Raw genomic sequence first — 27,578 nt, forward strand, 5'->3', positions numbered from 1 at the left:
GACTAGAACCAAGAAATTTGATCATATTACTCCAGTGCTAGCTTCCCTACACTGGCTTCCTGTTAAGGCAAGGGCTGATTTCAAGGTTTTACTGTTAACCTATAAAGCGTTACATGGGCTTGCTCCTACCTATCTTTCCGAGTTGGTCCTGCCGTACATACCTACACGTACGCTACGGTCACAAGACGCAGGCCTCCTAATTGTCCCTAGAATTTCTAAGCAAACAGCTGGAGGCAGGGCTTTCTCCTATAGATCTCCATTTTTATGGAATGGTCTGCCTACCCATGTGAGAGACGCAGACTCTGTCTCAACCTTTAAGTCTTTACTGAAGACTTATCTCTTCAGTGGGTCATATGATTGAGTGTAGTCTGGCCCAGGAGTGTGAAGGTGAACGGAAAGGCTCTGGAGCAACGAACCGCCCTTGCTGTCTCTGCCTGGCCGGTTCCCCTCCACTGGGATTCTCTACCTCTAACCCTATTACAGGGGCTGAGTCACTGGCTTACTGGTGCTCTTTCATGCCGTCCCTAGGAGGGGTGCGTCACTTGAGTGGGTTGAGTTACTGACGTGATCTTTCTGTCTGGGTTGGCGCCCCCCCTTGGTTTGTGCTGTGGTGGAGATCTTTGTGGGCTATACTCGGCCTTGTCTCAGGATTGTAAGTTGGTGGTTGAAGATATCCCTCTAGTGGTGCGGGGGCTGTGCTTTGGCAAAGTGGGTGGGGTTATATCCTTCCTGTTTGGCCCTGTCCGGGGGTATCTTCGGATGGGGCCACAGTGTCTCCTGACCCCTCCTGTCTCAGCCTCCAGTATTTATGCTGCAGTAGTTTGTGTCGGGGGGATAGGGCCAGTTGGTTATATCTGGAGTACTTCTCCTGTCTTATCCAGTGTCCTGTGTGAATTTAAGTATGCTCTCTCTAATTCTCTCCTTCTCTCTTTCTTTCTCTCTCTCGGAGGAACTGAGCCCTAGGACCATACGTCAGGACTACCGGGCATGATGACTCCTTGCTGTCCCCAGTCCACCTGGCCTTGCTGCTGTCCCAGTTTCAACTGTTCTGCCTGCGGTTATGGAACCCCTACCTGTCCCAGACCTGCTGTTTTCAACTCTTAAATTATCGGCTTGAAAAGCCAACTGAAATGTATTCCTGATTATTATTTGATCATGCTTGTCATTTTTGAACATTTTGAACATCTTGGCCATGTTCTGTTTTAATCTCCACCCGGCACAGCCAGAAGAGGACTGGCCACCCCTCATAGCCTGGTTCCTCTCTAGGTTTCTTCCTAGGTTTTGGCCTTTCTAGGGAGTTTTTCCTAGCCACCGTGCTTCTACACCTGCATTGCTTGATGTTTGGGGTTTTAGGCTGGGTTTTTTGTACAGCACTTCGAGATATTAGCTGATGTACGAAGGGCTATATAAAATAAACTTGATTGATTGATTGAGATGTGAGAGACCTGGTAGGTTGACAGGGTTATATTCTTTTGTTATGACTGAGATGTGAGAGACCTGGTAGGTTGACAGGGTTATATTCCTTTGTTATGACTGAGATGTGAGGGACCTGGTAGGTTGACAGGGTTATATTCCTTTGTTATGACTGAGATGTGAGAGACCTGGTAGGTTGACAGGGTTATATTCCTTTGTTATGACCGAGATGTGAGGGACCTGGTAGGTTGACAGGGTTCCGTTCCTTTGTTATGACCGAGATGTGAGAGACCTGGTAGGTTGACAGGGTTCCATAACTTTGTTATGACTGCGATGTGAGAGGCCTGGTAGGTTGACAGGGTTCCATTCCTTTGTTATGACTGAGATGTGAGAGACCTGGTAGGTTGACAGGGTTCCATTCCTTTGTTATGACTGAGATGTGAGAGGCCTGGTAGGTTGACAGGGTTATATTCCTTTGTTATGACTGAGATGTGAGAGACCTGGTAGGTTGACAGGGTTATATTCCTTTGTTATGACTGAGATGTGAGGGACCTGGTAGGTTGACAGGGTTATATTCCTTTGTTATGACTGAGATGTGAGAGACCTGGTAGGTTGACAGGGTTATATTCCTTTGTTATGACCGAGATGTGAGGGACCTGGTAGGTTGACAGGGTTCCGTTCCTTTGTTATGACCGAGATGTGAGAGACCTGGTAGGTTGACAGGGTTATATTCCTTTGTTATGACTGAGATGTGAGAGACCTGGTAGGTTGACAGGGTTCCATTCCTTTGTTATGACTGAGATGTGAGAGACCTGGTAGGTTGACAGGGTTCCATTCCTTTGTTATGACTGAGATGTGAGAGACCTGGTAGGTTGACAGGGTTATATTCCTTTGTTATGACTGAGATGTGAGAGACCTGGTAGGTTGACAGGGTTCCATTCCTTTGTTATGACTGAGATGTGAGAGACCTGGTAGGTTGATAGAGTTCCATCACATTGCATTCATATGGTGAGGTCTTTCAGATCTGTGGTGGTAACAAAAGGAAAGGAGACAAGGAAAGGAAGGTAGCAGGTTGAGACTGTTGGGATGTGACCTTAGTGATTGTGAACATAGTTGATGAATGTGCCAAGTTTATGCTGGAGTCCAGCCACTGTATAGACAGCACAACAAATGTCATAATTTGACTGAATGCAGAAAATCTGTGTTGCTGGTTTAATTATATTCTCCTTGGAGCGGTTAAACCATCTGGCATTTCAGGTCACTTTTTTCTTTCTTATTACTCTTCAGTTTGTAAACTCTCTTGCTAAGAACAGGCACATACGGGCACAAGTACCCCTCAAACACCATAGCATAGTAAACACATGCACACAAACACACCCACACACAACACCACATGACTTCTGAGAATTGTTTGTTCACACTTCTTCCATGCTGATCTATGTGTGAACATGACCACCACCAGTAACACCACTGCTGATACTGAGAAAAGTTTCTCCATAGTAACAGTACAGAAAGATCCTTAAACCTCATCATCATCCTTCTCCTCTAATCAGGGACTGATTCAGGCCTGGATTACTGATAGAAAATATACCACTTTAATCAATCACCCAGAATAATGGCAAGCAGCACTACAGTGAGATTGAGGCCCCCAGTCCAGTCCAGTCCACTCTTCTCAGGGACCAACAGATGTTTCACATTTTTGTTTTAGCCCTAATCTGGCACACCTGATTCAGTCTACTAACCATCAACCCCTTGACTAATTGATGTAGGTGTGCCTGTCTGGTGTCCCAGAGGAGAGGGTTGGGAAGTACTGCACCTACTGTACAGTGTAGTAGGGAACCCTGGTCCTGGAGTGCTGCAGGCACTTCCCGTTTGTCATTTAACCAACCTGGAAGACCAGGTGTTGAATTTAGGCAATCACTGAACTGACCGAATTAGCTAAGTAGCTCAGTGTGGTCTGTAGTTGTGACACAATCCTGCAGTACCTGCAGCAGTCCAGAAAGAGGTTTGTCTAGTCTGAGTTTAGTCTGCCAATCCTTCCTTTAGCTGGTGGAGTTAAATACTGCCCTCTTCTGGCTGCTGTGAAGAATGAACCATGTCAAATAACTAAAGGCCTCTGGGTAAATTAGTGTGTGTTATGTTTTCAGTGGTCTCTCATGTCAGTGTCCAGGGTATGATTTAGACAGTTTCCCAATATTCTAATGATGCTGGTTATGGTTGTTTCCTTTCCTTTGTTATGACTGAGATGTGAGAGACCTGGTAGGTTGACAGGGTTCCATTCCTTTGTTATGACTGAGATGTGAGAGACCTGGTAGGTTGACAGGGTTCTATTCCTTTGTTATGACTGATATGTTAGAGACCTGGTAGGTTGACAGGGTTATACTCCTTTGTTATGACTGAGATGTGAGAGACCTGGTAGGTTGACAGGGTTATATTCCTTCGTTATGACTGAGATGTGAGAGACCTGGTAGGTTGACAGGGTTCCATTCCTTTGTTATGACTGAGATGTGAGAGACCTGGTAGGTTGACAGAGTTCCATACCTTTGTTATGACTGAGATGTGAGAGACCTGGTAGGTTGACAGGGTTCCATACCTTTGTTATGACTGAGATGTGAGAGGCCTGGTAGGTTGACAGGGTTCCATTCCTTTGTTATGAATGAGATGTGAGAGGCCTGGTAGGTTGACATGGTTCTATTCCTTTGTTATGACTGAGATGTGAGAGACCTGGTAGGTTGACAGGGTTCCATTCCTTTGTTATGACTGAGATGTGAGAGACCTGGTAGGTTGACAGAGTTCCATTCCTTTGTTATGAATGAGATGTGAGAGACCTGGTAGGTTGACAGGGTTCTATTCCTTTGTTATGACTGAGATGTGAGAGACCTGGTAGGTTGACAGGGTTATATTCCTTTGTTATGACTGAGATGTGAGAGGCCTGGTAGGTTGACAGGGTTTCATTCCTTTGTTATGACTGAGATGTGAGAGACCTGGTAGGTTAACAGGGTTATATTCCTTTGTTATGACTGAGATGTGAGAGACCTGGTAGGTTAACAGGGTTATATTCCTTTGTTATGACTGAGATGTGAGAGACCTGGTAGGTTGACAGGGTTATATTCCTTTGTTATGACTGAGATGTGAGAGACCTGGTAGGTTGACAGAGTTCCTTTACTTTGTTATGACTGAGATGTGAGAGACCTGGTATAGAGTTCCATCACATTACATTCATATGGTGATGTCTTTCAGATCTGTGGTGGTAACAAAAGGAAAGGAGACAAGGAAAGGAAGGTAGCAGGTTGAGACTGTTGGGATGTGACCTTAGTGATTGTGAACATAGTTGATGAATGTGCCAAGTTTATGCTGGAGTCCAGCCACTGTATAGACAGCACAACAAATGTCATAATTTGACTGAATGCAGAAAATCTGTTTTGCTGGTTTGATTTTATCCTCCTTGGAGCGGTTAAACCATCTGGCATTTCAGGTCACTTTTTTCTTTCTTATTATTCTTCAGTTTGTAAACTCTCTTGCTAAGGACAGGCACAAGTACCCCTCAAACACCATAGCATAGTAAACACATGCACACAAACACACCCACACACAACACCACATGACTTCTGAGAATTGTTTGTTCACACTTCTTTCATGCTGATCTATGTGTGAACATGACCACCACCAGCAACACCACTGCTGATACTGAAGAAAGGTTCCCATAGTAACAGTACAGAAAGACCCTTAAACCTCATCATCATCCTTCTCCTCTAATCAGGGACTGATTCAGGTCTGGATTACTGATAGTCAATATACCACTTTAATCAATCACCCAGAATAATGGAACGCAGCACTACAGTGAAGATTGAGGCCGCTAGTCCAGTCCAGTCCACTCTTCTCAGGGACCAACAGATGTTTCACATTTTGGTTATAGCCCTGAACTGGCAAACCTGATTCATTCTACTAACCATCAACACCTTGCCTTATTGATGCAGGTGTGCCTGTCTGGTGAACCCAGAGGAGAGGGTTGGGAAGTACTGCACCTTGTAGGCAACCCTGGTCCTGGAGTGCCGCAGGCAAATCACTTTTTTAATTTAACCGACCTGGAAGTCCAGGTGTGTTGAATTTAGGCATTCACTGAACTGACCCCTATTGTGCGAGACTGGATTTGAATAACTCTAGTCTAAACTTTCTCTGTCATTCATGCCTTTAGCTGGTTAAGTGAAATGCTTCCCTCTTCCGGTAACTGTGAAGAATGCTCCATGTCTCTGCAGCTTATCTAGACCAAAGCATCTGTCAACCCTCTATTTCAAATGTTTGTTTCCCCAGGATCCAATAACAGGTGTCAGACAGTCATATGAATATGAAAATCCCTTTATCAGATCAATTAAGAAAAGGTCAATGACTAAAATATATCCTTGATTGTTGTACTATTTGATGTTTATTGTCAACCTGCCTCTTAGACAAACCACCTAGACCGTGTCTGACATCTGTCTTGACTACTACTGACTAAAACTACTGTGTTCTAATCATACTACATACTATTTAGAATGGAGCCTGGTGAGCCGGCCGGATCTCTTAGACAAACCACCTAGACCGTGTCTGACATCTGTCTTGACTACTACTGACTAAAACTACTGTGTTCTAATCATACTACATACTATTTAGAATGGAGCCTGGTGAGCCGGCCGGATCTCTTAGACAAACCACCTAGACCGTGTCTGACATCTGTCTTGACTACTACTGACTAAAACTACTGTGTTCTAATCATACTACATACTATTTAGAATGGAGCCTGGCGAGCCGGCCGGATCTCTTAGACAAACCACCTAGACCGTGTCCGACATCTGTCTTGACTACTACTGACTATAACTACTGTGTTCTAATCATACTACATACTATTTAGAATTGTACCTGGCGAGCCAGGCAGATCTCTTAGACAAACCACCTAGACCGTGTCCGACATCTGTCTTGACTACTACTGACTAAAACTACTGTGTTCTAATCATACTACATACTATTTAGAATGGAGCCTGGTGAGCCGGCCGGATCTCTTAGACAAACCACCTAGACCGTGTCTGACATCTGTCTTGACTACTACTGACTAAAACTACTGTGTTCTAATCATACTACATACTATTTAGAATGGAGCCTGGCGAGCCAGGCAGATCTCTTAGACAAACCACCTAGACCGTGTCTGACATCTGTCTTGACTACTACTGACTATAACTACTGTGTTCTAATCATACTACATACTATTTAGAATGGAGCCTGGCGAGCCGGCCGGATCTCTTAGACAAACCACCTAGACCGTGTCTGACATCTGTCTTGACTACTACTGACTAAAACTACTGTGTTCTAATCATACTACATACTATTTAGAATGGAGCCTGGCGAGCCAGCCGGATCACTTAGACAAACCACCTAGACCGTGTCCAACATCTGTCTTGACTACTACTGACTAAAACTACTGTGTTCTAATCATACTACATACTATTTAGAATGGAGCCTGGTGAACCGGCCGGATCTCTTAGACAAACCACCTAGACCGTGTCTGACATCTGTCTTGACTACTACTGACTAAAACTACTGTGTTCTAATCATACTACATTCTATTTAGAATGGAGCCTGGCGAGCCAGCCGGATCACTTAGACAAACCACCTAGACCGTGTCTGACATCTGTCTTGACTACTACTGACTAAAACTACTGTGTTCTAATCATACTACATACTATTTAGAATGGAGCCTGGCGAGCCAGCCGGATCACTTAGACAAACCACGTAGACCGTGTCTGACATCTGTCTTGACTACTACTGACTAAAACTACTGTGTTCTAATCATACTACATACTATTTAGAATGGAGCCTGGCGAGCCGGCCGGATCTCTTAGACAAACCACCTAGACCGTGTCTGACATCTGTCTTGACTACTACTGACTAAAACTACTGTGTTCTAATCATACTACATACTATTTAGAATGGAGCCTGGTGAGCCGGCCGGATCACTTAGACAAACCACCCAGACCGTGTCTGACATCTGTCTTGACTACTACTGACTAAAACTACTGTGTTCTAATCATACTACATACTATTTAGAATGGAGCCTGGCGAGCCAGCCGGATCTCTTAGACAAACCACCTAGACCGTGTCTGACATCTGTCTTGACTACTACTGACTAAAACTACTGTGTTCTAATCATACTACATACTATTTAGAATGGAGCCTGGCGAGCCGGCCGGATCTCTTAGACAAACCACCTAGACCGTGTCCGACATCTGTCTTGACTACGACTGACTAAAACTACTGTGTTCTAATCATACTACATACTATTTAGAATGGAGCCTGGCGAGCCGGCCGGATCTCTTAGACAAACCACCTAGACCGTGTCCGACATCTGTCTTGACTACTACTGACTAAAACTACTGTGTTCTAATCATACTACATACTATTTAGAATGGAGCCTGGCGAGCCGGCCGGATCTCTTAGACAAACCACCTAGATCGTGTCTGACATCTGTCTTGACTACTACTGACTAAAACTACTGTGTTCTAATCATACTACATACTATGTAGAATGGAGCCTGGTGAGCCGGCCGGATCTCTTAGACAAACCACCCAGACCGTGTCTGACATCTGTCTTGACTACTACTGACTAAAACTACTGTGTTCTAATCATACTACATACTATTTAGAATGGAGCCTGGCGAGCCAGCCGGATCTCTTAGACAAACCACCTAGACCGTGTCTGACATCTGTCTTGACTACTACTGACTAAAACTACTGTGTTCTAATCATACTACATACTATTTAGAATGGAGCCTGGCGAGCCAGCCGGATCTCTTAGACAAACCACCTAGACCGTGTCCGACATCTGTCTTGACTACTACTGACTAAAACTACTGTGTTCTAATCATACTACATACTATTTAGAATGGAGCCTGGCGAGCCGGACGGATCTCTTAGACAAACCACCTAGACCGTGTCTGACATCTGTCTTGACTACTACTGACTAAAACTACTGTGTTCTAATCATACTACATACTATTTAGAATGGAGCCTGGCGAGCCGGACGGATCTCTTAGACAAACCACCTAGACCGTGTCCGACATCTGTCTTGACTACTACTGACTAAAACTACTGTGTTCTAATCATACTACATACTATTTAGAATGGAGCCTGGCGAGCCAGCAGGATCTCTTAGACAAACCACCTAGACCGTGTCTGACATCTGTCTTGACTACTACTGACTAAAACTACTGTGTTCTAATCATACTACATACTATTTAGAATGGAGCCTGGCGAGCCAGCCGGATCTCTTAGACAAACCACCTAGACCGTGTCCGACATCTGTCTTGACTACTACTGACTAAAACTACTGTGTTCTAATCATACTACATACTATTTAGAATGGAGCCTGGCGAGCCGGCCGGATCACTTAGACAAACCACCTAGACCGTGTCCAACATCTGTCTTGACTACTACTGACTAAAACTACTGTGTTCTAATCATACTACATACTATGTAGAATGGAGCCTGGTGAGCCGGCCGGATCTCTCACATTGTTTCGCTCTGTCGTGTCATTTGTATCATTAATGCGATGACAATTATTTTATCAACTCAATTAACAAACACGTTCAATTATTACGCGATTAAATTAATCATATAACTAATTGGGTAGTAATCTTGGGGCACCATGGAAAAAGTTTGTTTGTTTAACGAGTTACCGTTACCCGAATTCACTCAATATCAATATTGGCCGTGTGTGGTTCTCAATCAGAGGCAGCTGTCTATCGTTGTCTCTGATTGAGAATCATATTTAGGTAGCCTGTTTTCCCTCTGAGTTGTGGGTGATTATTTTCAGTCACCTTACAGGACTGTTCGTTTGTCATTTTTGTTGTTTTGTTCAGTGTTCAGTTGTTTTATTAAAATAATGAACACTAACCACGCTGCACCTTGGTCCTCCTCTCCTTCTCCCGACGACGATCGTTAGAATATCATTATCATTTTAGTCGTCCATTAATTATTGTTTACCTCATCAGTCTCATTCTGAATGTTGCAAAATTCTTGGATATCTGCACAAACCCTAGCATAAATGATGAATCAGCAATATACAATTTGCCTTAAAAACGTTTTACATTGTAAAGGGCTTGACATTAATTAATAATTGTTTTATTTGGTCTGTAACACCATGGGCCAAATAGGTGACTGTAAATGGCATTGTATTGTGTTGTATTATGCAATACAGCACTCTACAAAATAAAATGAATTATTATAACCATACAGCAAATTAGACAATGTAGGCTTCCCCTCTGCCTATTGGCTTATTTGCATATTCAAACCTGTCTCAAAATACAACATTTCCCCTTTAATTAAGACATAAGCTTTTAACCTGACTGGTTTTTCAAAGACAGATTGAAATGTAGCCTACACGTTGTGTGCTCTTGTAGGAAGCAGTACCTCCCCATATCTGACCTACACTAATGTATAACTGTAATGAACACGAGGGGAGGCAGAGAACTGGTTTCAAGCGCAGGGCGCAGCAGGTGTTTGTTGCAAAGGACCACAGGAGGAGGCAAGTTTCTGGGTCCAGGGGCAGCAGAAGGTCATACACAGGGGGTCCAAAAGGACAACAGTACAGGCAGGGAAAAGGGCTAGTAACATAGTCCGGGAGATCAGGCAATAGGTAGATAACAGGAAATTCGGTAGGCTAAAGTACAGGCAGTGAATAGGCAAAAGGCGTTGTTAGAGAGGCAGGCAAAAACTATCATACACGGGAGGAGTAAATTACGGGAAAACCAGCACTACGAAAGCCGTGTGTCACAAAACAAACAATACCTCACAGTGATGGGATGCAAAGAACTGAACTAAAGAGTGTGTGATAACGACCTACAGATGTTTGAACAGGTGATCAGAATTCAGGTGATTGGGATCTGGGGAGTGAGCTGCATTCAGGTGATCTACCATGTTTGAGGTTGAGAGTTGGAAGCAGACGTTACAATAACTGGGCTAATAACTAATCAAGCAAAGAATATCAAGAAATGTGCAAACGAGCGACTCTGCGCTCTGATCTGAACTGATGTGAAATGCGCATTCACTCGCAGGTGATTTAAAGACCACTCCTGGGCAAACCCCTTTCAAATTAAATGTTTACTCCATTGTGCTCTGCGTCTGCCTACAACAAAATCACAGACTCAATCTTGCAAAGTTATATTTGTATTGGTTTGTTGTATTGAAAAGGGGCTGATAAAACATTGATTTGATTCCTGAAAAAACAATTATCTTTATAGTGCAATCTAATGGGGTGAACTCAGTGAAGTTCAATCTCTTCCATCTCTGTAGCATGGCATTTCTTCTGCGCAGCAGTCCTGGAGGAAGTGTGCGGCCATAGACTGTCTGTTTTTTGGGGCCTGTCACTTACATTAGCAATAAGAAACTGTGTTTTAACCAGTAGCAAAATGTTTCAATCCTTTCTAGATAACAGATGCATCAAAGACTCTCTTTAGAAGCATTTTTCTCTTATATAACCAACATGACTACAGAGAGAAACCAGTTACAATAACCCCACTAAAGAGAGAGACCAGTTACAATAACCTGACTAAATCGAGAGTCAGTTACAATAACCTGACTAAAGAGAGAGAGACCAGTTACAATAACCTGACTAAAGAGAGAGACCAGTTACAATAACCTGACTAAAGAGAGAGACCAGTTACAATAACCTGACTAAAGAGAGAGACCAGCTACAACAACCTGACTAAAGAGAGAGACCAATTATAGACCAGTTACAATAACCTGACTAAAGAGAGAGACCAGTTACAACAACCTGACTAAAGAGAGAGACCAATTACAGACCAGTTACAATAACCTGACTAAAGAGAGAGACCAGTTACAACAACCTGACTAAAGAGAGAGACCATTTACAGACCAGTTACAACAACCTGACTAAAGAGAGAGACCAGTTACAATAACCTGACTAAAGAGAGAGACCAGTTACAGACCAGTTACAACAACCTGACTAAAGAGAGAGACCAGTTACATTAACTTGACTAAAGAGAGAGACCAGTTACAACAACCTGACTAAAGAGAGAGGCCAGTTACAAGAACCTGACTAAAGAGAGAGACCAGTTCCAACAACCTGACTAAAGAGAGACCAGTTACAACAACCTGACTAAAGAGAGAGACCAGTTACATTAACTTGACTAAAGAGAGAGACCAGTTACAACAACCTGACTAAAGAGAGAGACCAGTTACATTATCTTGACTAAAGAGAGAGACCAGTTACAACAACCTGATTAAAGAGAGAGACCAGTTACAATAACCTGACTAAAGAGAGAGACCAGTTACAACAACCTGACTAAAGAGAGAGACCAGTTACAATAACCTGACTAAAGAGAGAGACCAGTTACAACAACCTGACTAAAGAGAGAGACCAGTTACATTAACTTGACTAAAGAGAGAGACCAGTTACAACAACCTGACTAAAGAGAGAGACCAGTTACAACAACCTGACTAAAGAGAGAGGCCAGTTACAACAACCTGACTAAAGAGAGAGACCAGTTCCAACAACCTGACTAAAGAGAGAGGCCAGTTATAACAACCTGACTAAAGAGAGAGACCAGTTACAACAACCTGACTAAAAAGAGAGACCAGTTACAATAACCTGACTAAAGAGAGAGTCAGTTACAATAACCTGACTAAAGAGAGAGACCAGTTACAGACCAGTTACAATAACCTGACTAAAGAGAGAGACCAGTTACAACAACTTGACTAAAGAGAGAGGCCAGTTACAACAACCTGACTAAAGAGAGAGGCCAGTTACAACAACCTGACTAAAGAGAGAGACCAGTTACAACAACCTGACTAAAGAGAGAGACCAGTTACAACAACCTGACTAAAGAGAGAGACCAGCTACAACAACCTGACTAAAGAGATAGGCCAGCTCAGGCAAATCTTTTTGTGATAGGTGAGATAACGGTGGGTAATTAGAAGTCAAATCAACAGCAATAGTATATATATGGGTTTAAGAGTATAACGAAACTTGCTAACTTTCTCAATGTGTTCACCTTTGCTCTTCAGCAGAGCAGCGTTGTCAAGAGGAATGGAGATACTTTGACTGCAGTTTCTACTTCCTCTCCTCTGAGAAGAAAACCTGGGGTTCCACCATCCTTCCACCATGTCAAAGTACTCAAGGTTGTCAACTGGGTTGGTTTTTCTATGGATTGTAGCTAAAATGGAACAGATACAGATGAATCCTCTATTTATTTCTATGGGTCAAGGTCACAGTAATAGAAGGAAGAAACTGAGCTTGTAGAAAACAGCCAGTAGGGGGAGACAAACACTTATAAAAGTAGGTATTATACCCAACATGAGGGATGTTTCTGACCAGCATCACATTGACATACAGATTATAGACAAAACCTAAAACTGACCCTTACCTTAACCCTAACCTTCACCTAATTTGAACTAACTCAGAAAATTATGTTCTTAAAGTTTATAATGAAGCATTTTTTTTTTATAGATGTCCTGTTGTACTTGTGGTGACCTTATATCCATGGATGAAAAGTGGCCTGTGTTTTCAGGACAGATACAGTACATAAGACCTACATAGAATGTGAATAATGACATGAAGGATACATCTCAAATGGCACCATATTCCCTGTATAGTGCACTACTTTTGACCAGGGTCCATCACCATGTAGGAAATAGGGTTCCATTTGGGACAGAGACAGATTAAGGAGGTTATTGCTGGAGCATCTATTGTATTGTAATTTCAGTTGATTTCAGCATGTGTTGCTGTGACAACTCATATTTAGCCATACCACTGACTTCCTATAAGATGAAACATGTCTGTATATTATTTAGGATTGTGATGTTCTAACTGTGATATATGTCTGCTGTTAACCCTGTAGGTACTGGTATTAACCATGATATCTGTCTGTTTTTAACCCTGTAGGTACTGGTATTAACCATGATATCTGTCTGTTGTTAACCCTGTAGGTACTGGTATTAACCATGATATCTGACTGTTTTAACCCTGTAGGTACTGGTATTAACCATGATATCTGACTGTTTTTAACCCTGTAGGTACTGGTATTAACCATGATATCTGACTGTTATTAACCCTGTAGGTACTGGTATTAACCATGATATCTGACTGTTTTTAACCCTGTAGGTGCTGGTATTAACCATGATATCTGACTGTTTTTAACCCTGTAGGTACTGGTATTAACCATGATATCTGACTGTTGTTAACCCTGTAGGTACTGGTATTAAACATGATATCTGACTGTTTTTAACCCTGTAGGTACTGGTATTAACCATGATATCTGACTGTTTTTAACCCTGTAGGTACTGGTATTAATCATGATATCTGACTGTTGTTAACCCTGTAGGTACTGGTATTAACCATGATATCTGACTGTTTTTAACCCTGTAGGTACTGGTATTAACCATGATATCTGACTGTTATTAACCCTGTAGGTACTGGTATTAACCATGATATCTGACTGTTTTTAACCCTGTAGGTACTGGTATTAACCATGATATCTGTCTGTTGTTAACCCTGTAGGTACTGGTATTAACCATGATATCTGACTGTTTTTAACCCTGTAGGTACTGGTATTAACCATGATATCTGACTGTTTTTAACCCTGTATGTACTGGTATTAACCATGATATCTGACTGTTTTTAACCCTGTAGGTACTGGTATTAACCATGATATCTGACTGTTTTTAACCCTGTAGGTAATTGGTATTAATCATGATATCTGACTGTTGTTAACCCTGTAGGTACTGGTATTAACCATGAAATCTGACTGTTGTTAACCCTGTATATACTGGTATTAATCATGATATCTGACTGTTGTTAACCCTGTAGGTACTGGTATTAACCATGATATCTGACTGTTTTTAACCCTGTAGGTACTGGTATTAATCATGATATCTGACTGTTGTTAACCCTGTAGGTACCGGTATTAATCATGATATCTGACTGTTGTTAACCCTGTAGGTACTGGTATTAACCATGAAATCTGACTGTTGTTAACCCTGTATATACTGGTATTAACCATGATATCTGACTGTTTTTAACCCTGTTGGTACTGGTATTAACCATGATATCTGACTGTTTTTAACCCTGTAGGTACTGGTATTAACCATGATATCTGATGGTTTTTAACCGTGTAGGTACTGGCATGACCCACAGCCTGATAATGCAGGTGCTACTGGGAAGGAAGACTGTGCTGAGATATATATAGATCAGCGTCCTCTAAAGGCATGGAATGACTTGTCATGTGACAGCAAACTCAACTGGATTTGTGAGATAGTGATTTAACATCACCATGACAACGTACTGTAACACTTCCTCCTTCATTCTCTCTCTATCTCTCTTTCTGTTCCAAACCCCTCGACACACACTCATCTACACGCATGTTTTATTTGTTTCTAGTATCATATTAATAAAAGTCTTACTTATTTCCTGTTTGTAACTTCTTGTGTACCAGTAGTTATGTCTCATACATCATTAGAAACAACATGAAGTCAGTACATTTAACTTTGTTCACACTCTACGTGCTTTTCATAATTTCCAGTTCAAATAAATTCATCTTACTTGCTACAGATTTTAGCATTTAGGTCTAGTGAAAGCATTCTCAACAGTACCAAACCACCATTACATACACTGTATAGGAGTTGACTGTATCACCAATCAATGAGTGTAGTAGAGATATTAAAGGATATCAAAGGATGTTACTTAATAATCTTTAACAGTCAGTCTTTGTTGTCAAGTTACATTTAAGCACAATATCAAATGCTCATATTTCACTGTTGTTCCCCTACATGGGTTCCAAAAGAGGGAAGTGAAGTGGATCTTTTCAGTTTTTCAACCAGCTGTCACTCAAAATCTCAACCAATCAGGTTCATTAAGAGATAAGGAGGGCTTGCCATAACAAAGGGGTAGAATACTCATTGACTCAAGACATTTCAGCTTTTTATTTTGGATAAATGTTTAAAAACATTCCACTTTGACATTATGGGGTATTTTGTGTAGGCCAGTGACAGAACATCTCAATTTAAGAAATGTTTTATTCAGGCTCTAACACAACAAAATGTGGGAAAAGTCAAGGGGTGTGTATACTTTTGGAAGGAACTGTATATACAAAACTGCACTTTAAAGGGGGTCATATACTATAGCAAGTGGACTCATGGGTAATCTTGCTCCTAGGATGTGGACACTATCTATCACTCTCAAGACATCAGGGAATTTAATCGTGTGGACTTCAGCCAGCTGGAGAGCAGGTGAGAGAATGGGAGAAGGAGAGAAAGAATTGAGCAGACGCTGTCAAATGAATGCTGCTGCAGCCTAAATAAATCCAGTTGCTAAATTGATATCAAGGGTATTATAAAATGTACCAGTTTCGATACAGTTACTGTTGTGTGTTTGTGACAGGGACTTAGCAGTGATTGTGGCCTCAATGGCATACAACACCTGGTTCATCAAACTATACTGTAAGGACCTACGCATAAGGTCAGTGAGCAGGTTTTGCACACACTTAGTAAGTCCTCCAGTCTGGAAGAGCTCACTCTGGAGAATGCTGGTCTCAAATCTGACTATGTGCAGAAGCTGTCAGTTGCGCTCTCAGAGAATCCTGCTTCTGTTATCCTCTCTGAACTTGGCACACAACACACTGGACAACTAAGGTGTGTCTAACCTCATCCAGCAGGTGTGTCATCTCAGCAAAGTACTGCGTCTCCTCAACCTCCCCAAGACCTCCCTTAACCTCTCTGGGATATGTGGGACGCTAGCGTCCCGCATGGCCTGCATCCAGTGAAAATGCAGAGCGCCATTTTCAAATAAATAACTATAAAAATTGAACTTTCATGAAATCACACATGCAAAACACCAAATTAAAGCAACACTTGTTGTGAATCTAGCCAACGTGTCAGATTTCAAAAAGGCTTTACGACGAAAGCACACCAGACGATTATGTTAGGTCAATACATAGCCACAGAAAAACACAGCCATTTTTCCAGCCAAAGAGAGGAGTCACAAAAAGCATAAATAGAGACAAAATTAATCACTAACCTTTGACGATCTTCATCAGATGACACTCATAGGACTTCATGTTACACAATACATGTATGTTTTGTTCGGTAAAGTTCATATTTATATCCAAAAATCTCAGTTTACTTTTGCGCGTTACGTTCAGTAATGTTTTGCTTCCAAAAGATCTGGTGATTTTGCAGAGAGCCTCATCAATTTACAGAAATACTCATCATAAATGTTGATGAAAATACATGTGTTATGCATGGAACTTTAGATAAACTTCTCCTTAATGCAACCGCTGTGTCAGATTTGAAAAAAGCTTTACCGAAAAAGCACACCATGCAATAATCTGAGTACAGTGCTCAGAGCCCAGCAAGCCAAAGAGATATCCGCCATATTGTGGAGTCAACAATGTCAGAAATAGCATTATAAATATTCACTTACCTTTGATGATCTTCATCAGAATGCACTCCCAGGAATCCCAGTTCCACAATAAATGTTTGATTTGTTCGATAAAGTGTCCAAATACCTCCTTTTGTTTGAGCGTTTCGTACACAATACAAACTGATGACGTGCTGGCAGGTCCAGGTGAAAGTTCAGACGAAAAGTCATATTACAGTACGTAGAAACATGTCAAACTAAGTATAGAATCAATCTTTAGGATGTTTTTATCAGAAATCATCAATAATGTTCCAACCGGAGAATTCCTTTGTCTTCAGAAATGCGATGGAAAGCAAGCTACCTCTCATGTGAATGCGAGTGACCAGCTTGTGACCAGCTCGTGGCACTCTGCCAGACCTCTGACTCAATCCCCTCTCATTCCCCCCTCCTTTATAGTAGAAGCATCAAACAAGGTTCTAAAGACTGTTGACATCTAGTGGAAGCCTTAGGAAGTGCAACATGACCTCATAAACACTGTAACATAGCAGCCTTCTGTTTGATCAGGGTGTTTTGAGTTGGCTAAAGTAGCTAACTTAATTTGATAGCTAAGTGAGTGAAACTGAAAAAGAAAATGACTCTCTTTTATGCACCGCAGTGCTAGCTTGCTGTAGCTTATGCTTTCAGTACTAGATTCATTCTCTGATCCTTTATTAAGGTGGACAACATGTCAGTTCATGCTACAAGAGCTCTGATAGGTTGGAGGACGTCCTCCGGTAGTTGTCATAATTTATGTGTAAGTTTATGGAAGGGGGTGAGAACCAGGAGCCTCCAAAAGGAGGTCAGCTGTCCTCCGGCTACACCAGGGTGCTACCCTACATAGTGTTGCTGAGGCTACTGTTGACCTTCATTGCAAAATAATCTGTTTTAATCAATTATTTTGTGACGTGAACACATTTAGTATAGTTTGGTCCAAAAATTATTATGAAATTCATTGAGGAGGAAATCTCCTCCCCCTCCTCTGAGTAGGAGCCTCCACTCATGCACAAACATTTTCCCCTTTAAAACTTCTGATTAAGATACAGACATAGATTTCCACCATTTCCGTCCCCTTTACTGTGGAAATGGCCAAAGGAACCAGAGGAACCTTTACCATCCGAGCCCCCAACAACCGCAGCATCACTTCCTTATTCCCTGTAAACATCTCCATGGTGATTGGGGGCAGCTCGGCCAATGGTACGGTGAGCCTCATGGCACCCACCAGCATCCTGTCAGGAACGGACGTCACCTTGACCATGGAGGCCGAGGCCACTGGAGCCACAGACTTGAACAACGCATTCCTGCATCTCTTCCTTGTCAGCAAGGTAAGGGTCTTCTTTCAAAACTCTAAAATGTCCTCCTTCTCTCATATCCTCTCTCCCTCACAGCCACTGATTTGAAAGGAATTGGTTGCTGTAAGCTACCAGTTTTTATCAGCTAAATCAGTTGTCTGACTAAGCTCTCTCTCTCTCTCTCTATCCCCTCTCCCCTTCCTTCCTTCCTCCCTCCCTCCAGGTGATAGATTTTCCCGCTCCCGAGTGCGGGCTACCAGGGTTCTTGTCTACCAGGGTTCTTTTTTATCAGTACTGCAGTTTAACGGTCGCTTAGTCCAAAACACAATTTCCATACAAAGCCACAGAGTCAAATTTGTCACATTTGAACATTCTTAGTAAGACACTTCTGTCATCACCTTCGTGCAAAAAATATGCATACAATTATTTAAATAATTGTCTTTGAGGCCAATAATTTTTTTCATTTCATATTCATCCAATGTCTGCCATGTTTTTGGATGATGTAATAATGTCGTCGCTGCTTGCGCTGCTCCGTGTGCACACTGAGTGCTACTGTGCATGTGATGTTGGCCTGTGTAAACCGGATGCAACCCGGATATAGATGTCCATGAATCTGCGTATGAGAATGTGAATACCTTGAAAACAACAGGCGGAAATCTTGAACTTTAAGGACCGATGCTGGAGATGAGAAGCAGGTACGGGGAGTTGAACACTTAATGCAGAACAGACAGGTAACAGGATAGGAACAGCATCAGCAAACGGGTATACAAAGACAAAAGACAATTAATGAGGAAGCACGGAACAGAGTGAGGAACCAGACAGATATAGGGAAGGTAATGACATGATTGAGTCCAGCTGAGTCCAATAATTGAGTCCAGGAAAGTGTGCATAATGATGGCAGAAGTGCGCAATGCTGGGGCCCTCGAGCGCGGGAGCTGGCGGGATAGTACCCCCCCTCTAGGGGTGCCACCCGGCGTCCCACCTGGACGAGCCTGACGGGCCGGCCGATGCACGGGCGCTGGACAAGCGGGCTGGGTGTGAAACCCCGACGGATCGGCAGAGACGTGAGAGCCTGGCGAGCCAGCTGAGGCATGAAGGCCTGTCGATCCCGCCGAGGCGTGGGATCCGGATGATCCGGCGGAGGCGTAAAAACCTGACGGTCCGGCTTAGGACTGATGTGGGATGGGCGCCTTCTGAGCAAACCAGAGCAAGAAGCCTCTCAAGCCAGCTAGGGCATGACAGCCCGACGTGCTGGCTTTAGGCACCCCCGGTTCCGTCTGTGTCGGGCCCCGGACCCGACGTCACCACCAACCGGGAACGTCAGCACTCCCCGATGCTTCATATGATGGCTTCTGCATTCTGTAAGGACCAATGCTGGAAATGAGAAGCAGGTACATTTGAACATTTAATGCAGAACAGACAGGTAACAGGATAGGAACAGCGTCAGCACACGGGTATACAAAGACAAAAAACAATTAATGCAGAAGCAGGGCACAGAGCAGGGAACCAGACAGATATAGGGAAGGTAATGACAGAGGTGATTGAGTCCAGGTGAGCCCAATAATCGCTGATGAACGTGACGGGGGAACGCAGGTGTGCATAATGATGGCAGGTGTGACAATGCTGGGGAGCTTTGGCGCCCTCGAGCGCCAGGGGGTAGAACGGGAGCAGGCGTGACTTGGACGCAGTCTCCAGTTCTTATTACACCTCAGTGGTCTCCTCTGACTGCCCGTTAGCATGCAGCTCCTCAAACTGGCAGCCCTCTGCCAACCTCACCATCGGTGTCAATTGGAGAGGCATCGTCACCCTATGGCAGGGTGACGGGACCCTCAACACTTCTACAGTGGTGGGCCCCAGTGCCAAGAATGTGACCCGGGTTGACTGCAAGACCACCTGCTGTTCAAAGAAGGTAGAGCTGATGGTAGCGGAAATGGCAGGCAAAGTGGGTGTAAGTCTGGTCTCATTGAAAGACTCTGTGGAGGTGGTTGTGAGCTCTACAGCCCAAAGCTGTACCTGTAGTTAGTACTACATCCACCCAGGTCTCTGTCACCAACACTACAACTGTACCTATAGTTAGTACTAAATCCACCCAGGTCTCTGTCACCAACACTACAGCTGTACCTGTAGTTAGTATTACATCCACCCAGGTCTCTGTCACCAACACTACAACTGTACCTGTAGTTAGTACTACATCCACCCAGGTCTCTGTCACCAACACTACAGCTGTACCTGTAGTCAGTACTACATCCACCCAGGTCTCTGTCACCAACACTACAGCTGTACCTGTAGTCAGTACTACATCCACCCAGGTCTCTGTCACCAACACTACAGCTGTACCTGTAGTTAGTACTACATCAACGAGGGACACCTTTGACTCTGTATCTAAGGATCTGTGTGATGCTTTCTCTCCTCCTGTGGAATAGAGTAGAGCTATAGAGTTGTATAATAGTTAATGTAGGTAGATGTCATGTGGAACAGTGGAATCAGTGCAGAGAGAGTTGTGTCATTAGATGTAACCAGTATGTATATGTTATGTTGTACTGAAAGACAGGGTGGAAATATTAACTTTTTGTCATAAAGCATGTGAAGGGTTTTAATTCTTCTTTCTATTCTATTAAATCTGTCAAACTGAATCTATGGAGATGTTGTCAGAACTTCTGCTTTTACATTCTGAGTACCGTAATTTCCGGACTATAAGCCGCTACTTTTTTCCCACGCTATGAACCTCGCGGTTTATACAATGACGCGGCTAATTTATTATTTTATTATTATTTTTCACAAGATTCATGCTGCCAAAAAACTGAGCACCGTCACATAATGTGACGTAAATCGAGCGCGCTTAAACTTGCCATCATTCTGATTACGGTAGACATTTTGTCACCCTCATCATGGCAAAGACACGGAGAAATGCATATGATGCAGCTTTCAAGTTGAAGGCGATCGATCTGGCTGTTGGAAAAGGAAATAGAGCTGCTGCACGGGAGCTTGGCCTTAATGAGTCGATGATAAGATGTTGGAACTGTGCAGATCCGACTGAAAGCCAAAACAATCGCCACCGCAATGAAGTTTTACTTTCTTGGTAGGCTACTGTTTACTGCTATTTATTTTTTATTTTTGTTACAAGCCGTGTTTCGTTAAAGCCTATTTATTTTTGTTACAAGCCGTGTTTTGTTTAAAAGCCTATTTATTTTTGTTACAAGCCGTGTTTCGTTTAAAGGCTGTGTAAAGTTCATTTGTTTCAATGTACCGGTAGGCACTTGCGGCTTATAGACATGTGCGGTTTATTTATGTACAAAATACATATTTGTAAAAAATTCTGTGGGTACGGCTTATATTCAGGTGCGCTTAATAGTCCAGCAATTACGGTAAATCTTCACAGTCAGCATAGATAGAACATTGACCCCTACATGGCCATTGGTGGCTGGTCACAACACAGGGGGAGGTTTCCCCTACGTACAGATCTAGGATCAGGTTTCTTTCCCCCAATCTTAACCTTAACCATTTATGGAAGAAATATAAAATTGACCTAAAATCAACATCTAGGGACAACTTCCCCCTACACCACCGTTCACATACAGAGAGCCATAATGTGCTCTCCATTTGAAGGCTGGGGGTGCTGTAAACTCAGTCAGGATATATGTAGTGTATATGTCAATTAACAGGATCCTGATTTATTTTAGAACATGAAAAATTGGGACCCTGTGAATTCACACATACATCATATAGCACTATATATAGTCAGATAGTGTAGTATATTATCAAACTAAGGCTGGTGGAAGTCATATCATGTAGTATATTATCAAACTAAGGCTGGTGGGAGTCACGTGGTGGCCAGTGTTGTGTTGATTTCACAATTTATCATCCACTGTTGTTGACTGATAAAGAGTTTCACTACCTAAAGTCACACAGACGCAGCACTTTGCAGGGAGAAGACACAGCTATAGATGTACTTTAGAGTTGAGGTTAGAAGTTGAAGTTACTGTATTTGACCACAAGTGTGTTAAGATGTCAGAGGGAGTCTATGAAATGCCAGATGGATTTGAAGACGATGAGCCTGATGCAATGAAGAACACAGACATTGATGGCCAATTATATTCCAATGTAAGAGCCTTCAAGCCCAGTCCAAGAGATGGAGTTGTTGCTTCAGGTAAGATTGCACGAACACACACACACACACACACACACACACACACACACACACACACACACACACACACACACACACACACACACACACACAAACACACACAAATTACACATTTTATATTAAAAAGGTGGGATTACCCAGTATTTCTATACCTTTATTTGTCCCAATCCTGGATGATACAGTAAAACACATTACCAAAGATCTTTAATAATGTGTGAATCAGTACATTTTCAGTGGTGGAAGAGACCCTCTGGAGTTGCTGCAGTGTGACTGGGGCTGCTGTGTGTTCTAATACTCTTTGACAGTCAGTCTTTGTTGTCAAGTTACATATAAGCACAACATCAAATGCTCATGTTTGACTGTTACATATGATATTTAATATATGTTAACAGTTGTCCTTTGTTCTTCATTTCCCCTCTATGATCTATATCTTCCTGGTATGACAGTGTCCTGTCCATCATCACAAATAGCAAGTCCTGTTCCCTGGACAGGAGGACTGTGTTGAGATATACTCTGGACAAGATGACTATGTAGAGACATGGAATGATTTATATTATGCTGCAGAAAATGTTTTAACAATAATCACTGTAATAATCTCTCACACAACTACGCACACAACTAAGCACACAAGTTTTCAAAATTGTAAACATTTTTGTTTTATTATAGCCACAACTTCCCGTGTAATTTTGTTGATACTTCCATAGAGTTAAGACCTACAGCAGTGACACAGACAGAGACACACAGATGACTCAGAGACAGAGATATCACTAGAAGCAGAGACTTAACGTATAGAGGACTTGCAGTTGACGTACGACGCCTCCTGGCGGCCATGATGGAAGACCACCACATTAATTCTAGAAGCAGAGACTTAATGTATAATAGACCTACATAGAAAGAAAGACCCAGGCATTGTTAAAGATGTCAAAGGTCATCTATGCTGAACCAGATATGAACAAGAAGGTCAAGTTTAACAGAGGTGAGATGGAGGAGAGGATTGTTGATATCTACGTCAGTGCAGACACCCTGAGAGACGGTGAGACCAGCACCAAGAGAGAAGAGACAGCAGACACTGCTCCTAATAATGAACCAGGAGACCAGCACTCAGGTAACACACACACACACACACACACACACACACACACAAAACATAACACTATATTGTATGTCTCCACAGAGCCTGATAGATCAGGGAAGAGACCCTTCCTAGTTGCTGCAGTGTGTCTGGGGCTGCTGTGTGTTCTACTGGCTGGGATAATAGGCCTGTCTGTCTACTGTAAGTTTGTGTTCAAGTTCATTGCTTATCGTCTAATTGTAAGAAGTGTAGGTTACTAAGCCTATTTAACTGGTGTTTCAGCTGGTAACTATATGTTTATACTTTATAGATAACAGAGCCATCAAAGATTCTGAGGATAAAAGGAACAACTTGTCACAGAGTTTTTCCCTTTATAAGACCAACGCAAATGCAGAGAGAGACCAACTACAGACCAGATACAACAACCTGACTGAAGAGAGAGACCAGCTACAGACCAGATACAATAACCTGACTAAAGAGAAAGGCCATATTCAGGCAAAGCTTTTTGTGATAGGTGAGATATAACTGTGATAAATTAGAAGTAAAATCAACAGTAATTATATATCAATGGGTTTATGAGTATAAAGATACTGACTAAGTTTCTCAACATGTTCAACTTTGCTCTTCAACAGAGCAGCATTGTCAGGAGGGATGGAGATACTTTGACTCCAGTTTGTACCTCCTCTCTACTGAGAAGAAACCCTGGGAGGAGAGCAGACAGGACTGTCTGGAGAGAGGAGCAGACCTGGTGATCATTAACAGCAGAGAGGAACAGGTGAGTGAGTGAGTGAGTGATTGAGTGAGTGAGTGAGTGAGTGAGTGAGTGAGTGAGTGAGTGAGTGAGTGAGTGAGTGAGTGAGTGAGTGAGTGAGTGAGTGAGTGAGTGAGTGAGTGAGAGTGATACTTTTCATCAGTAAACTAAATGTGTGCAGTATTTTATAAATATATTAAAAGTGACAGGTTTTATCTTTCTCACAACAGACATTTCTCTTCAACCTCCACCTGAGAGCCTGGATTGGTCTGACTGACTCAGTTACTGAGGGGACCTGGAAGTGGGTGGACGGCACCCCACTGACCACAGGGTGAGAGATGTGACCATTTTACCTTGTGATATGGAGATTAAAAACAACAAAGATATATTGCTTCCAATCATGTTCATAAAAAGGTATGTTTCCACTCATGAATGTCATTGAGGAGAAGTATAGATGTATTATAGAAACCAGGTAATATTTACATATGAAAAGGTAATGGAAATGTGTTGATGGTCCATTCTTGATAATGGTATGATGATCTTACAGAGTGTGTCTTTAAAATGTAGGACCATGTGTATAACTGAGGAGGATGTTTGTACCAGAGTGTCTGACTGTCTGGTTCTCTGTGTTGTTTAGGTACTGGACGGGAGGACAGCCTGATGATAATGGCCAAGAGGACTGTGTTGAGATATACTATGGACAATATGACCCTGTAAAGACATGGAATGATGAAAATTGTAAAACACATCATGACTGGATATGTGAGAAAGTGGTATAACAATAACCCACAGTAAAAAACATTCTCTCTCTGTGTCTCTCTCTCTGTCTCTAAATTCAATTCAATTCAAGGGCTTTATTGGCATGGGAAACATGTTAACATTGCCAAGCAAGTGAAGTAGATAATATACAGAAGTGAAATAAACAACAAAAATGAGCAGTGAACATTACACTCACAGACGTTCCATGTATATATACAGTGTTGTAACAATGTGCAAATGGTTAAAGTACAAAAGGGAAAATAAATATAACTGATTCAAGTCTTTTTTGACAGATCTTAATTGGTATGTCAAATTTTATGTTCATTTTGATGGCATAGAGGCCCTTCTTGCCTTGTCTCCCAGAACATTCACAGCTTTGTGGAAGTTAACTGTGGCGCTGATGTTTAGACCAAGGTATGGATAGTTTTTTGTGTGCTCTAGGGCAACGGTGTCAAGATGGAATTTGTATTTGTGATTCTGGCAACTGGACCTTTTTAGGAACACCATTATTTTGGTCTCTGAGATTTACTGTCAGGGCCCAGGTCTGGCAGAATCTGTGGAGAAGATCTAGGTGCTGCTCCTGTAGTCAGTCAGTCAGTCAGTGTCTCTCTCTCTCTCTCTCTTTCTCTCTCTCTGTCTCTGTCTCTCTCTCTCATATACTATATATTTAGTTATTATTTTAATAGTTGGAAGAGGTCCTGAATGGTTAAGACGTATTAAGGCTAGGCATTCCGGCAGCTGGACACCTGTCGACAACTTCCGGGGGAAATTGGAGGGCGCGCAATTCAAATAAATAATTATAAAGATTATGGATATTAAACATTTAGGTATATACAAGTATCTTATATCGGTTAAAAGCATAAATTGTTGTTAATCTAACTGCATTGTCTGATTTACAATAGGCTTTACAGCGAAAGCATGCCATGCAATTGTTTGAGGACGTTTCCCAACATCACAATATTTTTCTACCAGCACTGGCTTCGTAAAATCACAAATAGTGATTAAATATGAACTCACTTTTTGAAAATCTTCCTCTGATTTGCAATCCAAAGGGTCCCAACTATAACATGTATGGTTGTTATGTAAGATAAAATCCTTCTTTATATCCCAAAAAGTCAGTTTAGTTGGCACCATCGATTTGAGTAATCCACTCATTCAACATGCAGAGAAAGGAATCCAAAAAGCTACCGCTAAACTTTGTTAAAACAAGTCAAAATACATTTCTATTGAATCCTCAGGTATCCTAAAATGTAATTAAACTATAATATTTCATACGGAAAGAAGTATGTTCAAGAGAAAAGCAAAATTACTGACTGATTTCCAACTCCAATACTTCCAATACTAAAACTCTAAATTCTTCCTCGTTTGGGAAGAAACAAGCCTGAAACCTTGAACAAAGACTGTTGATATCTAGTGGAAGGCATAGACACTCACACACACAAACAAAAACAATGCTAATGAAAAGTGAGAATGACTCACAACCTTCACTGTACAAGAGACAACGTGTAGGTAACCAATGGCAACACCAAGCACCAGAGGACCTGTCTGCTACACACTCATCATGGTGTCTAATGGGGTCTCCACCCTCTCTGTTTTCTGTCAACCCTTCATTCTGCTGTTGTCCTCCTATTCCGCTCCAGTCATTAACACAAGCACGTCCTCCCCAATGAAGGTGCCACCAACCTCCTGTGACACACACAGACATAACTAGACAAACACTAAAACCATATAATAAAACAACACTAGTGAAGTTTTGACAGATTTTCTTCTGTGTCTCAGTTGGTAAAATCATCCCACTGGGTACAGACATCAGTTCAACGTCTAGTTTTGATTTGCACTTGGTTCAGTTGTCATCGTTAGTGATGTAAGATGTGTGTGCGTGTGTGTGTGGGTGGGTGCGTGCGTGGGTGTGTGGTGCGTGCGTGCGTGTGTGTGCGTGCGTGCGTGCGTGCGTGTGTGCGTGTGGTGTGCGTGCGTGCGTGCGTGCGTGCGGTGTGTGTGAGTGTGTGCTCTTCTGCAGATGGAAGACCAAGACTCTACAGGCTGGCTGCTGTGTGTTTTGGAGTGGATATTAGTGTACAGCCTACATGCAATGCTACATAGTGTACTATAAACCTTAACATTGACAATGGCTATTGAGTGATATACAGTGCAGACCACTTCACTTTTTCCAACATTATTCTTACGTTACAGCCTAATTCTAAAATTGTTTATAATAGTTTTTTCCTCATCAATCAACACACAATACTGAAATATATCACATTTACATAAGTATTAAGACCCTTTACTCAGTACTTTGTTGAAGCATCTTTGGCAGGGATTACATTCTTGAATCTTCTTGGGTATGACGCTACAAGCTTGGCACACCAGATTTGGGGAGTTTCTCCCATTCTTCTCTGCAGATCCTCTCAAGCTCTGTCAGGTTGGATGGGGAACGTCGCTGCAGAGCTTTTTTCAGTTCTGTTAGGAGATGTTCAATCGGGTTCAAGTCTGGACTCTGGTTGGCCACTCAAGAACATTCAGAGACTTGTCCCGAAGCCACTCCTGCATTATCTTGGCTGTGTGCTTAGGGTCATTGTCCTGTTAGAAGTTGAACCTTCACTCCAGTCTGAGGTTTTCATCAAGGACCTCTCTGTACTTTGCTCCATTCATCTTTTCCTCGATTCTGACTAGTCTTCCAGTCCCTGCCGCTGAAAAGCATCCCCA

The 27,578-nt window shown here is 42.3% G+C and overlaps 2 protein-coding genes across 3 annotated transcripts in view; one reads left to right on the plus strand and one right to left on the minus strand.

The window, feature by feature from the left end:
• Positions 1-27,578, minus strand: part of LOC139579332 (C-type lectin domain family 4 member M-like) — a 403,007-nt gene that overhangs the window by 290,343 nt on the left and 85,086 nt on the right. The gene's annotated exons all lie outside the window — the stretch shown is intronic.
• Positions 21,004-24,923, plus strand: LOC139579347 (CD209 antigen-like protein E). Of its 2 annotated transcripts, XM_071407918.1 has the most exons (7): positions 22,158-22,290; positions 22,737-23,395; positions 23,465-23,563; positions 23,673-23,876; positions 23,995-24,137; positions 24,344-24,444; positions 24,751-24,923. In XM_071407918.1, the coding sequence occupies exons 2-7, from the start codon at positions 23,209-23,211 to the stop codon at positions 24,890-24,892; spliced, it is 876 nt and encodes a 291-aa protein (XP_071264019.1). In that variant the 5' UTR covers positions 22,158-22,290; positions 22,737-23,208; the 3' UTR covers positions 24,893-24,923. The 2 variants fall into 2 exon arrangements, with proteins under 2 accessions (XP_071264020.1, XP_071264019.1); XM_071407919.1 differs by lacking the exon at positions 22,737-23,395 and having other exon boundaries at positions 21,004-22,290.

Source organism: Salvelinus alpinus, chromosome 6 (assembly GCF_045679555.1).
Source record: "Salvelinus alpinus chromosome 6, SLU_Salpinus.1, whole genome shotgun sequence".
Lineage (NCBI taxonomy): Eukaryota > Metazoa > Chordata > Actinopteri > Salmoniformes > Salmonidae > Salvelinus > Salvelinus alpinus.

What these genes read in the sequence shown, in the direction of transcription:
- LOC139579347 (XM_071407918.1), top strand. Translation starts at nt 23,209, where the DNA reads ATGTCAAAGGTCATCTATGCTGAACCAGATATGAACAAGAAGGTCAAG. An exon ending in AATAGGCCTGTCTGTCTACT is followed by an intron (nt 23,564 to 23,672) that starts GTAAGTTTGTGT and finishes TATACTTTATAG; the next exon opens with ATAACAGAGCCATCAAAGAT. An exon ending in GGCAAAGCTTTTTGTGATAG is followed by an intron (nt 23,877 to 23,994) that starts GTGAGATATAAC and finishes GCTCTTCAACAG; the next exon opens with AGCAGCATTGTCAGGAGGGA.